The sequence below is a fragment of the Xenopus laevis genome, chromosome 6L, assembly GCF_017654675.1.
Source record: "Xenopus laevis strain J_2021 chromosome 6L, Xenopus_laevis_v10.1, whole genome shotgun sequence".
Lineage (NCBI taxonomy): Eukaryota > Metazoa > Chordata > Amphibia > Anura > Pipidae > Xenopus > Xenopus laevis.
In genome coordinates, this window is record NC_054381.1 from 111,631,983 (window position 1) to 111,647,319 (window position 15,337).

Sequence of the window (15,337 nt, forward strand, 5' to 3'; positions counted from 1 at the left end):
GTTTCAGCCAGCAGAGCTTCCCTTTAGTAGGAGAGACCCAAACTAAAATAGCAGTTGTAAGTCAAGTCACAGTGGGGGGCAAATACTGTTGTATAAATACATTTGGTGACAGTGGGGCTCATTTATCAACACTGGGCAAATTTGCCCATGGGCAGTTACCCATAGCAACCAATTTGTGAATAGCTTTTTAAAGCCAGCTGCAAGTAGAACAATGAATGCAGCAATTTGATTGGTTGCCATGGGTTACTGCCCATGGGCAAATTTGCCCAGTGTTGATAAATGACCCCCAGTGAGTGTTGGAGGCACTATTTCAATACCAGTTGAAGGGTCCTATGTTACATAAATGACAGGGTCTCCATTCATAGGGGGAAATGCACAAAAGAGTCGGTAAGTACACAGTTCTTCAAGGGCCTTATTAAGTCTGAATTTACAGGTCCGAGCACTCCTCACTACACTACATACCTACATGCCTTACAATCTTAGCTTTTTATGCTTTGGGTTGGGTCTTTTGTTGAACCAGTTGCTGTTGGGTTTACAGCAGTTGACCAAAGATACTTTTAAGTGTTTCGGACACTCCAGAAATATATGGGAGGGCCAAGTTCTTTCATCTGTCCTGCTTTCCACCTTCACTGTTGTTTATTCTTCTCCTGGTTTTAAAGGACAAGGAAAGCCATTTTTTACTTCCTGTATTGTGTTAATAGCACTCCTGCTCTCCCTGATTGCTTACTTTTGTAACCCATCCTATTCGCCATTTTAAATAGGAATTCGTCATCATGGGCGTCCTTCCCAACGATCTGCTGATGTGCAATATTTCCCAACCCGCTCAGTTGCGCTTACCTGTGCTGGTTCTGGAAAGAAAGATTGCTCTCATGTAAGAAAGCGTGCTTTCAACATATATCATGTGTGCATTCTCCAAATTCGAAGCTTACCTATTGCACATTCAAGGCAGTCTCGGTCATGGAGGCAAAGTGATGCTTTTTTTGGGTTTCGCTATTTCTATACTTAGCACTTTGGAGAAATACTTTACAGCACTATTAGCCTTTATTGAGGTGAGCCTTTCCCTGCACTCATTATCATCTTTGGGCTTTCCTTGTCCCTTAACTAAGGACCAATCTGGATACCTGCAAGTTTTAGAGGCCCCTCTGTGATGTTCCAAGTATCTTGCCTTAGCCTCTGTTCTGTGTTGTAGTGTTCTGATTATCCTCAGTTTGTGATCTAGTGGATGGTGAGATTTTAAGTGCAGGTGCTGGTCCACGTGGGTTGGTTTCCTGTAGACCGCTATTTCCAGCTTTCTAACCTCTCTGATTCTTACCAAGCAGTCCAAAAAACCCGGTGCATTATCTTGCACATCTTCATGTGTAAACCTGATGTTGAATTGAGAAAGCCAGTCGGATGACTAGCAAAACGTCTTCAAGAGAAAAAATACAGTAAGTCCAGTTGATCGGACTTATTACTTTAGATAAACCATGACCTGGATGAATGATAACCTTCGCAGACTCCAAGCAACTTATACATATTTGTTAAATATTGTTAAAATGTTCAGTGCTTTTAAAGTTATTTGTAAAATCAATTGCTATTGAAAGCAGCATTTGGATGTTATTTTTTAAACAATGCTGCAAATGTCTTGGTTCCCCAGCAAAGACAGGTCTGTTAATCAGCTTCCTTGTACATTGCAAAGTTGCTTAGAATTCTGTTTTTTAGGCAAAAATAATTTTTTGGGTTGACATTCCCTTTAAAAAAATAGTCAGTAGAAATGTTGTAGGTATGACCAATTCTCAAAAATGTTGCACCTTTGGCACAAAAATAACCATGTCCCATTTTAAATTTTTTTTTTTCTTTACAGACACTTACAATTAGAGTTGATCCTAGATGGAGGAAGAAGTTAGAAGTGTACCTGGCAAGAAGGAGCAAAGGACTTTAGGAAAAGTTTTTGAAAGTAAAATCAGTACAGTTATCAATGGCAAGATGATTTGGCACAGGGTTCTGGACAGTGTAGAGGAAATCATCAGCACACTCAAAACCTCTCCATGGATGAGCCTGGTGCTTGATATGTAGGGTTGGCCTCTAGTTTTCCTATAACTCTTTGGCTAACAAGGTACAACACCTTTACTTGGAATTTCAATAGAATCTGTGTCCCTCCTGAAAAGTACAAAATCTGTGGCCCAATCAGGCGTTCATCTCAGCCCTAGACTTCAGAACACTTTATCAACCACTTTTTTTTAGCCCTTGTTCCACTTTATGCCACAGTGCACACAGAATTTACTGGCTCTACTGTGACCTCTTTACTGGGCAGTGGATGTATGCACACTGGAATTATTAGATTTGAAGTTACACTCCATGCAAAGTAAACTGCTCTGCTGTGTTGTGGCAGTGCATTGTGAGAATATGCACTACTTATTTAGTTAATTTAAAAACGTGTACATTTTGTTACATCCAGGTTCATTGTAGGCTAAAAATGCCTTAATATGGCTTTGCACATTGCTCCCCTTGGCATATGAGCACTTTATTGTTTGAGAACAAAAAGTACTGTGTGACAACCAGATGCATACACATGTTTTCACCTCTAGGTGTCAGCAAACTCCCACTGGAGCAAGTGTTTTCCATAATGTAGCACAATGACAAAATTACTGCAAGTCCTGTCCAAGAACTCTTGCTTTCTACACAGAATCAGCATTCATGTGGTTACTTGTGCATGTCTGATATGTGTGTGCCAGGACTGAAATTTCCAGCTGAACCTAAAATTTCTCCTTGATCCCCTCGACAATGCTAGTCACAGGTCAGTGCAATACCGGCAATATCCTTGTCAAGCTTCTTACAGCTAAATAATACAGTACTATTAATTCTTTCATTGCACACTTCCTGGCTCCTGCTAGTTTATACATCAACATTATGTTTAATGCAAACATAGATTGACCCTACCTCTTTAGCATTCAATCTACGGTGGCAACATAGTAGATTAAACTGTATTATGTAATCAATTCAGGCTGATATATCTCATTTGAACATTAAGATACTGGTTGGTCTTCTGATAAGTAAGGTGATCAGCACCTTTATTGCTGTTTGAATGATGCAATAAGAAAGCTAAGCAAAGAGAAGCAAAAACACTAAACACTAAAGGAACTTTCCTCTACAGTTCACTGCTGAAAACACCACAGCCTGAATGACAAAGGGAGCAAAAGTTGCAACAAATAAAATACTGTTTATTTTTCTGAAACCAGAACCCACATATGAAAATGTTAGATGACTCTTCCCTGCTCTGTTCTATGCATGACAAAATCCGAATACTTTCCTCTTTTTCATTTTCTCCCTACTGTCAGGTTGTTTGACAGAACTGACCAGAAGGTGGTGCTGGTGTTTCAATTTCATTGTACAGTGTATTAGCATTTTAAGAAATGATAACTAGAAACAAATAAGGTAAATAGAAAAGAGCACTCTGAGCAGGTTTACTCTAATTTGTTCTGAGGTTAACCTTACTTTTTTCCATTCCACTAATTTCATAATTTTTTTTAAAATATGTTATCAATGTGTAAGTGCAGGGTTATGATTGTCACGTGTATGCTGTAATCCTCCCTTTCTTCTTTTTAAAGGCTGTATGTATTGGAACAGTGTGGTTTTATTATGATCATTATGTGCATAATGTCATCCTCCCTTTCTTCTTTGAGAAACCTGTATGAACATCACAACACCCTTTTTATGTTCATCCCCCTCCATCTGTCAAGCTGGGCTGGGGACCATGTGTTCTCGTTTAAGTTTTTTATTGTGCTTTCACATCACACATGTATGGAAGTATTTGTTATTGTGTGTAACCTTAAACTCTGATGTGTTCTGGTTTGCTGAAGTTTTTCATTGCCCCAGTGGTGCAGAACTGCATCAAGAGGTGGGAGGATTGGGGTTCTTAATTTAAACCATTGTCGGGTAATATAATGATACCAACCCAGTTCTAAAAGTATTTTGAATTAAACTTTGGTTCTGATGTGTGGTCAGTGTTTTTTATGTTTGGTCTGAATGCCCAGTATTCAAGTAAACCTTGGCCAAAAGCTTCCTCTTAGTAATAAAACATATAAATAACCCAACAGCTGAGGCATGACCACAAAGGAAAGGTTTGTGTATTCATGTATGTACATATATTGCCTATACAGCTGAGGTGATGTGCATTTTAATAATGACTCATACATAAAAGCATCCATATGAAGCAGCGCCTTTACTATAACCTATTCTGAATCGCAATGCATAGCATAGGTCTTACTGAAAAACTATAGATGTGTCGTACACAAATTAAATGCTGATGTATGTATGTACTTTCCCTTTGTAGAACTCCTGGGCCCAACTCATCAATATGTATTATGAAATTTCCAAACTATGATTGTGAGCTTGAAAGGGCTGGTTGTATATAGACCAAAGGCACTTGCAGTTAACTAGCAGGATCTACACAGTACACAGATGCTGCATATATGAATCACAAATATGACTAAGTTACTAAAGTTGCCCATAAGGCAATGCTGAGTGATTTACCTTGCACAATGCTGCCAAAAGCTCCTCGCTTACCAGCCTTTTTCCATTGACTGTTAATGGACAAGGAAAGTCACATTTTGTAAAATGCACTGCTAATTTCCATCTCCGCTCTGTGCTCTACCTCCATGTTTCTTCTTTCCCAGGGATCCCTTTTGGCAGTACATGTATAGTTTTGTCAGGAATTCTACTATACTGGGCATGCACTGCACCTGGATGGGTGCAAGGGATCATGGAAAATACTGTACTGCACATGCTCAGATGCCAACTCAGATTCCACAATTCAGATGACATTTATTAGAGAGTGATATAACTGCATTTTACAACGATAAGGTAAAACAGGCATTAAGATTTCTATTTATTAAAACTTAAAATACAATAAAATACTAGTGTTTCCAACAAATTGTCAAAGGGGTCCTCTGGCCAAAAACATTTTTTGAATAACAAATGGAAATATATTTCTGAGCACCTTTCCAATATACATTCATTAAAAATGTTAATCCCAAAGTTATTTATTAGCATAATTGCAATTCAAAGTAGCCTTTGTTTCTCTTATTGTTTTCTGATTGATCCCTTAAAACACCATATCAGAAAACCCCCAGATGTGTTAATCAGCTGGAATCTGCTACATGGTTTCAGGACTCCTGAAATACAGAAAATATAAACAGTGTGACAGATAATGCCTTCAATAGCAATTACATGTACAAGTAACTTTACAACCATTAATATTTTTAATGAACGAATATTGGAAAGTGGAAATTTGTCTCTTTTAAAGTTACCAGAAACAGCTTTTTGCCATCCTTAGTAACTTGTGGAGTCTCTACTGCCTGAGGCAAGATAAAAACCTTGCCTCGTAGTATAAGTTACAAATACTAAGGAGTGAATTTTTCGCCATGTATGGTTTTGCCACAAATTTCTGAGTTTCGCCATCAGCGAAAAGTTTTTTGAAACAGCGACAAACATTTGCCTTGCAGTGATTTTTGCGCATAACTAAAAAGATGTGCGGTACACAAGAATGACTCACAGTAGACAAGGAAAACATGCATCAATCTTCCCCTCTCCTTCAATACCCACATTAACCATTGGGATTTGAGCACCGAGATATTATCTGTTGGGGGTCAGTTCTATTATTAGTTGTGTCTGTGTTTGTAATATATAAAGTATAGATGGTACTTTTTGGTTAAACAGCAACATACTGTAGTAGTAGATACTATGACCAGAGGTAATGTCAAAAATCACAGATATGTTTTTAAGAAATTAACAACATGAGAGCCTTTTTTTACTACTGAAAAAGTAGTTATATCATAGTGCATTGCTGTCTAACTGGTGGCCCACGGGCCCCTCCTTGTGTGGCCCCCCACATGACAGTCTGCCTGCTGTGACTGCTCATCTTGTGTACGTTTAAAAGGTATTCATACTGAGATTAACTCGCCCCTGCATTGTTTACACCTCAAAATCTCATACATAGACTGAAAATGCCCACATTGTTCACATCTCATAAAACTGCTGGAGGGGCACCAACATTGTGTCACTATATGTAGCACAGTATTAACTGTTCATATTAGAGTGATCCTGATAGGTATGTTTTAATATGACATAATAAACTTGTCTCATATATGAGTGATAAGTGATAACCCTGCAGTTAGCACCAACCATTTGGTTCTATGCTGTGTTACCACCATTAATGTGGATTTGGTCTTAAAGTTCTTGTGGTAACATGGGTGTGGTTTAAAGTGGGTGTGGTTTAAAAACAGGCAGTGGTCAACACTGGCTTCCATTATTGGACCTCCACCACATACCAGTACCACAGAAATTGGACAACACTGGCATAGTGGATAGGAGGTCTTGTAACAATGCAGGCCATGTGTGTAGTAGCGTCCGAGAGAAAAAAGTGATTTTGCCTTTCCATTGCCTTATGACTAATGCAATTAGGTGAATTTGTAATGCCAGTTTTCAAATGTTGCCACAGATTTGCTCAACACAATCAACAACACTAGAAAGTAAGGAAAAATTCTTATTGGTAGCCCAAAAGCAGAAAAAAGGTGCAGTGAAAAGACTCTAAATTATTTTGCTACAAAAAAAAGTTGCTCAATATAGACTTTAACGTGTTTCACACATTTTTTGCCGTTTCACAAACTTTCCTGTAGTTTCACAAATGTTTCAGACAGATTTGCTCTTCACTAGTTACAAATTTTTGACTGCGTGACTTGTGACTTTTGTTCTATATCATTGTGTGGGGGCAAACAATCACACCTGGTATTTTACTTTATACAGAAAGATTAATAACTTCTTGTATATATCACAATGGCATATATGAAACCATCACCACGATCCTGTTCTTATGTAGGATATTCATCTTTGTTAAAAAATAGGAGTAGATATTGATGGATTCTACAGAAAAAATATTTCATGGCCTCTAAAACAATCACAGGGTTGCCTTTATAAAGGAACTTTACCCAGAGCCCATTGATTTCAGGGGCCCACTGTGACTGTGCCTGCATTACTATAATTGTTGTGTTTTTTTGCATTTAAACACAATTCCTGCACTTGCTTATAGTTGTGTCATGGTTCATTATGCCCACCCTGTCTCTTCTCCTGAATTGCATGCAAGTGTTCCTTCCTACTGATGCAAAAGTATCCTGGAGCAGCTGCTACCCTGAATGTGGCACTAATTCCAGGGTTGCCACACAGGGCTGCGATAGACACAACAGACTTACACCCAGAGGAAAATGCTCCAGTACCCACTCAGTACACCCAGAGGAAAATGCTGCAATACCCACTCAGACACCCAGAGAAAAATGCTGCAATACCCACTTAGACCTTCTTTTGATTTGCCAAAACATGCATGTGCAATTGTGTACATACTAATTCATCAAGAGCAATTGCAACCAGGCAGTAGGAATACAACATCAATGCTAAAAGGCCTGATTACAAATATAAGCAATTAAAAAAAATGAAATGGAAGCCTCAAAATCAGTTTCAGGGTCAGACTAGACATGGGGGGGCCCACTGGGTTACTATACTCTGGGCCCCCCGTGCGCATGCCCGAACTTCTTGGTGCACGTCGGCGTGTATGCGCAAATGCCGGTATGCATGCGCGAATGCCGACATGCATGCGCTACTGGTGCAGCGATGAATTTTTACTTGGGGGCCTGGAGATCGGGGAGGGGGGCTTGGCTGGCGGGGCCCCATGAGGGTCGGTGTCCACTGTTTTTTTCCCGGCGTCCCGCTGGCCCAGTCCGACGCTGATCCTGCTCATAGAACACCCACTTGAGCATGTTTCAGTGCAGTCTCACTTGTCAGCACTTTGTGTTCTTCACCCATTCCACTTCCACTGGCAATTCAACAGCATTGGCATCAGGGACAAGCGAGCCAGGTGATCTGACTACCAAGTCATAAGCTGTGTGTGCCATTAGACCCCCATGAGCCCCATTTAACACAGTGACAATAAGCAATAGGAAAGATGATATATACTGATATATATTGTAAGTAGGAATGCACTGAATCCACTATTTTGGATTCGGCCGAACCCCCGAATCCTTCGCAAAAGATTCGTCCGAATACCGAACTGAATCCAAATCCTAATTTGCATATGCAAATTAGGGGTGGAAAGGGGAAAACATTTTTTACTTCCTTGTTCTAATTCTAAGTCACGAGTCTGAATCACATTGGGGCAAATTCACTAAGATGCGAAGTTGCGCCAGGCGCAACTTCGCCGCACTTCGCCGCACTTCGCCAGGCGTAGTTTCGCCAGGGCTCCGCAAAGTCACTAAAATCCGAAGTTGCGCACAGGGGTAGCGTAAGGTTGCGGAGTTGCGCTAGCGTTGATTCGCTATATAAAGCGAAGTTACGCTAGCGAAGGCTAATTTGCATACGGCGCGAAATTCAAATTTCAATGGAGGAACACGTATCTGCACTACAAACGCCTAGAAAACCTTCAAATCAGCAAATAAAATTTTTATTTTGCCCTACACATGTGCCCACTGTCTAGGTAAGTTGCCATGAGTCATGAAATGTAGGGGGGAGGAAGGGGAGCCCCAAAAATTTTTCGATCTTTTTCAGCCTATCAGCCATCATGTAGAAAACACGCCAGCATTTTTTGGGACTTAGAAAAAAATTGACTTTTTTTTAAACAATCCCTATCTACTCTATTGCGCTTCGCCAGGTCTGAGGTGGCGAAGGAAGTCTAGCGTAAAAGGTAGCGTTCAGTACACTGCGCTAGTTAGTGAATTTGCGTAGTTACGTCGCTAGCGAAAGTTCGCCTGGCGTAAGGTTGCGAAGTAACACTAGCGAAACTACGCCAGCGTTCGTTAGTGAATTTGCGCAGTAGCGAAAATGCCAGACGCTAGCGAATTAACGCTAGCGTTCGGCGCTTCGCGGCTTAGTGAATTTGCCCCATTGAATTTGATGAATCCACAGTAGGCTCTCTCAATGCTTCATGTGCCAATATCAAAAGTATGGGGCCTGAATACAGACAACGCATAATATATATATATGAATATGAATAACACTATTTATAAAAGCTGTTTGGCTTGGAAAGCTGTAAGAGATTAAGAAATGGCTCAGTGTTATTTGATGGGTACTGCTGGTTGCTTGAGACAAAATGTAGCTCTCGCCCTAGTGTTTAGTGATCCATTAACTCTAGCATATGATTTGACAAAGTAACCCCAATATCAATGAGTCTATCCCCAGGCACAAAGTTTTCCCAGGTGCAGTAACCTAGACCAACCAATAAGATGCTTGCTTCTAAACAGGTGACCAGTAATTGAAGCTGGCAAAGCTAAGGTGGCACATGCCATCTATACGCAATCTGATTGGCTCAGGCAGCTAAAGCTTCATAACGGTCTTGACTGTTAGAGGAGTATCAGTGCTGAGGAGTGATTTCATTGATTTTTTGGAGATTTTTGGAGATTTCAACGCGATTTAAAGCAAAATATCCCTTAAATACTTCACACATACACACACCTTACTGCTAAACATATTCCTGCACTTTCTGACACATATTTAGCCCACACAGCATCATCCCTACACATTAACACAACCTACACTCATTTCACTGCACACCCAACAGTTTTTTTTGCAGGTTTTTTTCTTCTAGGTTTTCAGTCCTTACAGATTTGCCACTGACTGGATAATGGCTAGTAGGTAAGTAAGAGAATTTTAAAATATGGGTATAAATGATTGAGTATGTGCCAAATTGGCCTGCATTCTAGTAAATGCTATGTAGAGGGTTGCAAATACAGTTGGGAGTCCATACCAACGGTCAAATATCATGATTTCTTATTTCATATATTTCAGAAATAGCCCTTATATTTCAGAGTGTTTTCTACATAAGGGATCTTTCCATAATTAGGATCTCAACACCTTAAGTCTTCTAAAAAAAATAATTTAACCATTAAACAAGATTGTTTTCCTCCATTGAGGATTAATTAGAGCTTAGATTAATAAATCTATTGCAGGACTCACCATTCCAATGCCTTATCTAGTACTTGCATTGGCAGTAAAAATGAATAGTGCCTTTCCTAGTGTGCCATTATTTCTTATTAGCTTCATAATTACTCTTTACCAAAATACCTAGGTATAGAGATGCAAAAATAAAAAAGTTTAAATGTGGAATATTTTCATTTTAGGCAAGAGAAGAAAAGGGCATATACCGAGTCTTTGACACCTGACCTCGAAGAATCGACGAAGAAGAGAAGCACTGAGGAGGCCAATGAAGGCCCCGTAGATACTGCCAGGTAGTGAATGGAAATATATTTATGTTTTTAGGAAAATGGAAGAGGTTGGATTGCCAGGGCACACAAGAACACACAATTTTGTATATTGCTAAGTTATAAAGCCATCAAATACAGTCTTTCTTAAAACTTTTATAGGTGCACTGGCACTGACAGCAAAAATGGATATATTCTGGCAGAATCAAGGAGATATCTAGAAATCAACTCACGTCCATTAGGGCAATGACACATAATAATGAATATCAAGCTAAATACCTAGATATAGTTGATTTTTATCTAGTTCATCTTTCTAGTTCTCCACCATTGTTAGTACCAATTGAAAATGTTATCATTTAATTGCAAGTTGACAATCTATTTTTTATCCTCTTTTCAGGCCTGAACCTGCTTCAGTCACCAGCATCAATTTCTACCAATTGCTGGGTATGTATTCTCCTGCACTTTCACCAAAATAGGGTGGCATAAGCACAATCAATATATCCACATAAAATATTAGCATTTATGTAATCAGGAAACAGTTTGCTACAAACTTTGCCACAAATTATAAAATAGAAGTTATTCTCCGCTGCATTTACATAAAATGAACAAGGTACACATGGCAAAATAATGGTGGAACCTATTTTAATAGCATTATTTATGAAAAGTAGTAATTTTTACAACAACTCTATTTGCCTGTTTGTAAACTAATCAAATTGCAGCTACAGTAAATGGGAACTTGTATACCCACCATTGGTATGCAATTTAGGTGGCACAATATAAAATTGCTCAATGGCTGATGTGAGTTACAGGACACCATTGCACCAGTAGTGCTGCTCACTGCACCTTGGATCATAGTGGGGAGGCACAATGCTATGTGCAGAAAGCCTCAAACAGTTTTAAATCTGCCCCAGTGTTTAGTGTCATATCTGCTTATTGTCCAGCCATAGCAGCGAGTGACATTATTATTGTGGTTGACACTATAGGATGACAGTGTAGCTATTGTCCAAAAAAATAATCAAAAAAAGAGCATGGCATCAATGAGGCTTGTATTGTTTATCAGTCTGATTTGTGCTAAAATATATTTCTTACCTTTAGTGCTCACAACTTAATTAAATTTTTTTTTGTAGAACATCCACGGATCAGTAGAAGCCTGGACATGGACTCATGCAGGAAGGTGACAGATAAGGTAAATTTTCTATTAATACACTGAGATGACGATGGACTACAAAATCAGTCATAATGTTGGTATTTAAGTTAAAGGTTAATTTTCTATAATTATAAAATGTACAAAATAAATTGTACTGATTGGGCAGAATGAAGGGAATTATACATGAAATACACCTGCCTGGCTTAATATGTTGCACTAAGGCAGTGATCCCCTACCAGTGGCTCGCGAGCAACATGTTACTCACCAACCCCATAGATGTTGCTCTCCGTGGCCTCAAAGCAGGTGCTTCATTTTTTAATTTCAGGCTTGGAGACAAGTTTTGGTTGCATAAACAGAGTGTTTTGCCAAACAGAACCTCCTGTAGGCTGCCAGTCTACACAGGGACTACGGAATAGCAAATCGCAGCACTTATTAGCCGCCCCAAGATTTTTTTCATGGTTGTGTTGCTCTCCAACTCTTTTTACATTTGAATGTGGCTCATGGGTAAAAAAGGTTGGGGACTCCTGCACTAAGGTGAGAGATGTTAAATGGCCTGAAAATACTATATTTCTGTCTCTTTAGTACCTTCTGGCTATGGTGAAGGTCTATCTCCAGCGCGCCGAGCTCAAGAAAGAAGAATACACCATGATGAACTTTTTCGCAGCCCTGTAAGTAATTTTCTTTACACCATAAATGATAGACAAAAGGGAGCTGGTAATTACATAACATGTTTATGGGAGATACAAACCTGTATAGAAATGAATCTAATTAAAAGCTATTAAAGCATATTTATCAAAAGGTAGAGTTGGTCTCCATTTGATACATATTTATGTGAGAGTTTATTTTACATTAAATATGCTTTAAATTTTCCAAACAACTGGACAGAGGCAGATTGTCCCTCTGGGACCCTAAGGTGACTTATTTTACCTTTTGATCAATATACCCCACAGTAGATCATTGTGTTTAAAAAACCCACCACCTGTCAAATGTCAAGTGCTGCTTGTACACTTCTCACTGCCACTATCTTGGGTTGAACCTCTGTGCATTTCCAAATCTGAGTAGTGCTGATCAAATAGCTGCATGTACATATAAAACACAAATTTAACACATGAAATTGGATACAGAGGGTCAGTAGTTTTATTTTCAGTTTCCATATTTTGTTGCAGGTATGGGATCTGATATCCGAAAACCTGTTATCCAAAAAGCTGCAAATTACGGAACTGCCATATCCCATAGACTCCATTTTAATCAACATTTTTAAAAATGATTTCCTTTTCTCTGGAATAATAAAACAGTACCTTGTAGGATAAGATATAATTATTCCTTTTTGGAAGCAAAACCAACTTATTGAGTTAATGTAATGTTTACATGATTTTCCAGTATACGTAAGGTATGATCCAAATTACAGAAAGATCCATTATCAGGAAAACCCCAGGTCCCCAGCATTCTGGATAACCGGTCCCAAATCTGTTACTATACAGAATGAATATGGTTCCCTTGCATTGGAGTGTTGTGTGTCAATAATGTATTTTACCTTTAGGCTTCTGGCCAATGAAATGGAAGACGAGACACCTTTCCATGACCTGATTTACCCCTGGTGCCTAGGGGAGGAATTTTGGGTAAAATGGCAGGAGCTGAGGAGCTGCAAACTGGAGTTGTGGGTGAGGATGGGTTTCAAAGCCCTGGTGAGCAGAACATCCTGTGAGGAGGTGGGTATTACTTTGCCAATCATAATATACAGTTTCAGATCTTTTGCTCATTCATGGGAATAAGGGGTACTTCCCAAATGTACTTTGGGCTTCCCATGTGGAGGATAGCTGTCATAATTGATGACTTTCTCTTTTTATGCACTTTGTGTATCTTACTTATTCCCTGACCTGTAAGACTTGACAGGAATGGCCAGACCTAGGATTCTAGTATTTTAGGCAGCAAATCCCATGTGCCTTCAAGTCTGAGCTGCAGCATGATGTATTAGAGCCCTGCTGCTCCTATTTCTAAGCCAGGCACATGGGGTAAATAATGTGTTGCTTCAAAAATAGTTTAACCTGATCTTAAAATCACCTGTGCTTCACGGGGGCAGGTCTGATTTATCCTGCAGCTGCTCCTGCTGGGGCCCTGGTCTTTGAAGTTCTGCTGCTGTGCAGGATTGCTTTGCATGTTCTTATATTGTGCATATAGAATGGTCTTAGACAACCTCAAAGGTTCCCTTGGAGCTCAGTGAAGAAGGCAGTGCAGTGCTCACTGGAAAATACTCCAGGCCGCTGATTTTTTTTTTTTATACCAGAAGGATCTAAATGTTAGTGACTTTATTCACCGAGGGGAGCCTAAAAAATTGCCTCCTTCCCCACAGTGATTTACACTTTCCTTGTCCTATAATGGATGTCACTATATTGTGCATTAAATTAAAAAGATAGAGAAGATGAATTTGCACACAGAATATAGATGAGTCATTAATAATACAATGTTGGAAATAACATGGTACTGGGAATATTCATCCTTGCTTAACACTTACCTGTAGTCAAAGCAATAATGTCATTTGTAAGTCTAAGTTAGTGGAAACCTGTGCTGCTGTGCACTTTTTCCTATAGTACAAGACTAAGTTTTGACGTATTATTATGGATGGTGTCAGAATGGTGTGTAATCATTTTATCAGAGGTGGACTGAAACTTGATTCTTAAAACAAAGTTTTTTAAAATGCTTATTTTTCCTTTAGGCAATGGAAGATAACCCAACCCACTGGGTATGGAAGCGTGAAAGACATCCCAACCATGGATTGGCCATCAGGTGGCACGCAAGACAGAGGGACTTTTTTTACTTCCGTGCCCCCAATATCAGCCCAGCCTTCTGCTCCCAGTGCGCACCCAAACCCCCAACTCCAGAGGAAGTTCGGCCAGACAAGGTAAAAAATTATAGTTATAGGCTGCCATCAGTGGGGCAGGGGGGCTATAAAGGGGGTAGAACTTGTGGGGAAGTAGGTTGGGGTTTGGGTGATTTGTTGGTATATTTGGGGTATAATAGGTGTACTTGGGGTAGATCAGTGGTATGATGAAGTTTTTTTCTACTTACTTGGCAGGGTGGGTGGTAAACTAATAAAATGGGCCCCCTTGGGTAGGAGGGCCTGTAGTATGACTGAAATTGATTTTTCAAAGTGTTAGATTTATATATAAGATATACATTAACTTTAAGTGGGGCAAATACAAAGGGCATGGGGACATCCATATTACTGAAGGGATTAGCATATGGCTTGTGGGACATACATACAGCTGTACTACTGGAAGAATTTACACACCATTTGTGGGACTGAATGTACGTCTGGAGGCAACTAACAAACTTTAATGACAGTGTAGGAGTGCATAAGAACTAATGTTATTTCTTTTTTAATTCTAGGTCTTGCCATTCAAGCTGCGGATGAAGAAAATGTGGAAGAAAGACTTCCCATAAGTTCCACATTGATCCTTTTATTAATATATCATTCATATTTTTGACAAATGTTATTATAGAGTTTAGGATATAACTTATTGCCCTTTTTTATTAGTGTAAATTATTATATTTAATTATTTATATTTTAATACATTTGCATAGAGATTTATATCGAAATGTTAATACTATATGTTATAGAGTTCTAAATTAAATACAGGTATGGGACCTGCATCCAGAATCCTCAGGGTTTTCCAGATAAAGAATCTTAATTTGGATCACCATACCTAAAGTCTACTATAAAATCCTATAAATATTAATTAAACCCAAAAGGCTGGGTTTGCCTTTGGTAAGGATTAATTATATGTTAAGTACAAGGTACCTTTTTATAATTACACAGAAAAAGGAAATTGTTTCTAAAAAACTGAATTATTTGATGGAGTCTATGGGAGATGGCCTTCCGATAATTTGAAGCTTTCTGGATACTGGTTTTACAGATAATGGATCCAATACCTGTACTGATAGTTAAGAAAAAAGTATAGTTTATTATAGA

At 39.0% G+C, this 15,337-nt stretch overlaps 1 protein-coding gene and 1 long non-coding RNA gene across 2 annotated transcripts; both read left to right on the top strand.

Moving 5' to 3' along the window:
- Nucleotides 1-224: 224 nt before the first annotated feature.
- Nucleotides 225-3,973, top strand: LOC108719200. Its single transcript, XR_001936181.2, has 2 exons — nucleotides 225-1,427; nucleotides 1,844-3,973. It is a non-coding gene; the product is annotated as an uncharacterized LOC108719200 (long non-coding RNA).
- A 5,007-nt stretch (nucleotides 3,974-8,980) lies between these two features.
- On the top strand, nucleotides 8,981-15,053 carry LOC121394712 (speedy protein 1-B-like). The gene is made up of 8 exons (XM_041566365.1): nucleotides 8,981-9,654; nucleotides 10,140-10,247; nucleotides 10,618-10,664; nucleotides 11,348-11,406; nucleotides 11,950-12,035; nucleotides 12,908-13,076; nucleotides 14,081-14,266; nucleotides 14,755-15,053. Exons 1-8 carry the CDS (start codon nucleotides 9,644-9,646, stop codon nucleotides 14,806-14,808), a joined length of 720 nt encoding a protein of 239 aa, XP_041422299.1. The 5' UTR covers nucleotides 8,981-9,643; the 3' UTR covers nucleotides 14,809-15,053.
- Nucleotides 15,054-15,337: the final 284 nt, after the last annotated feature.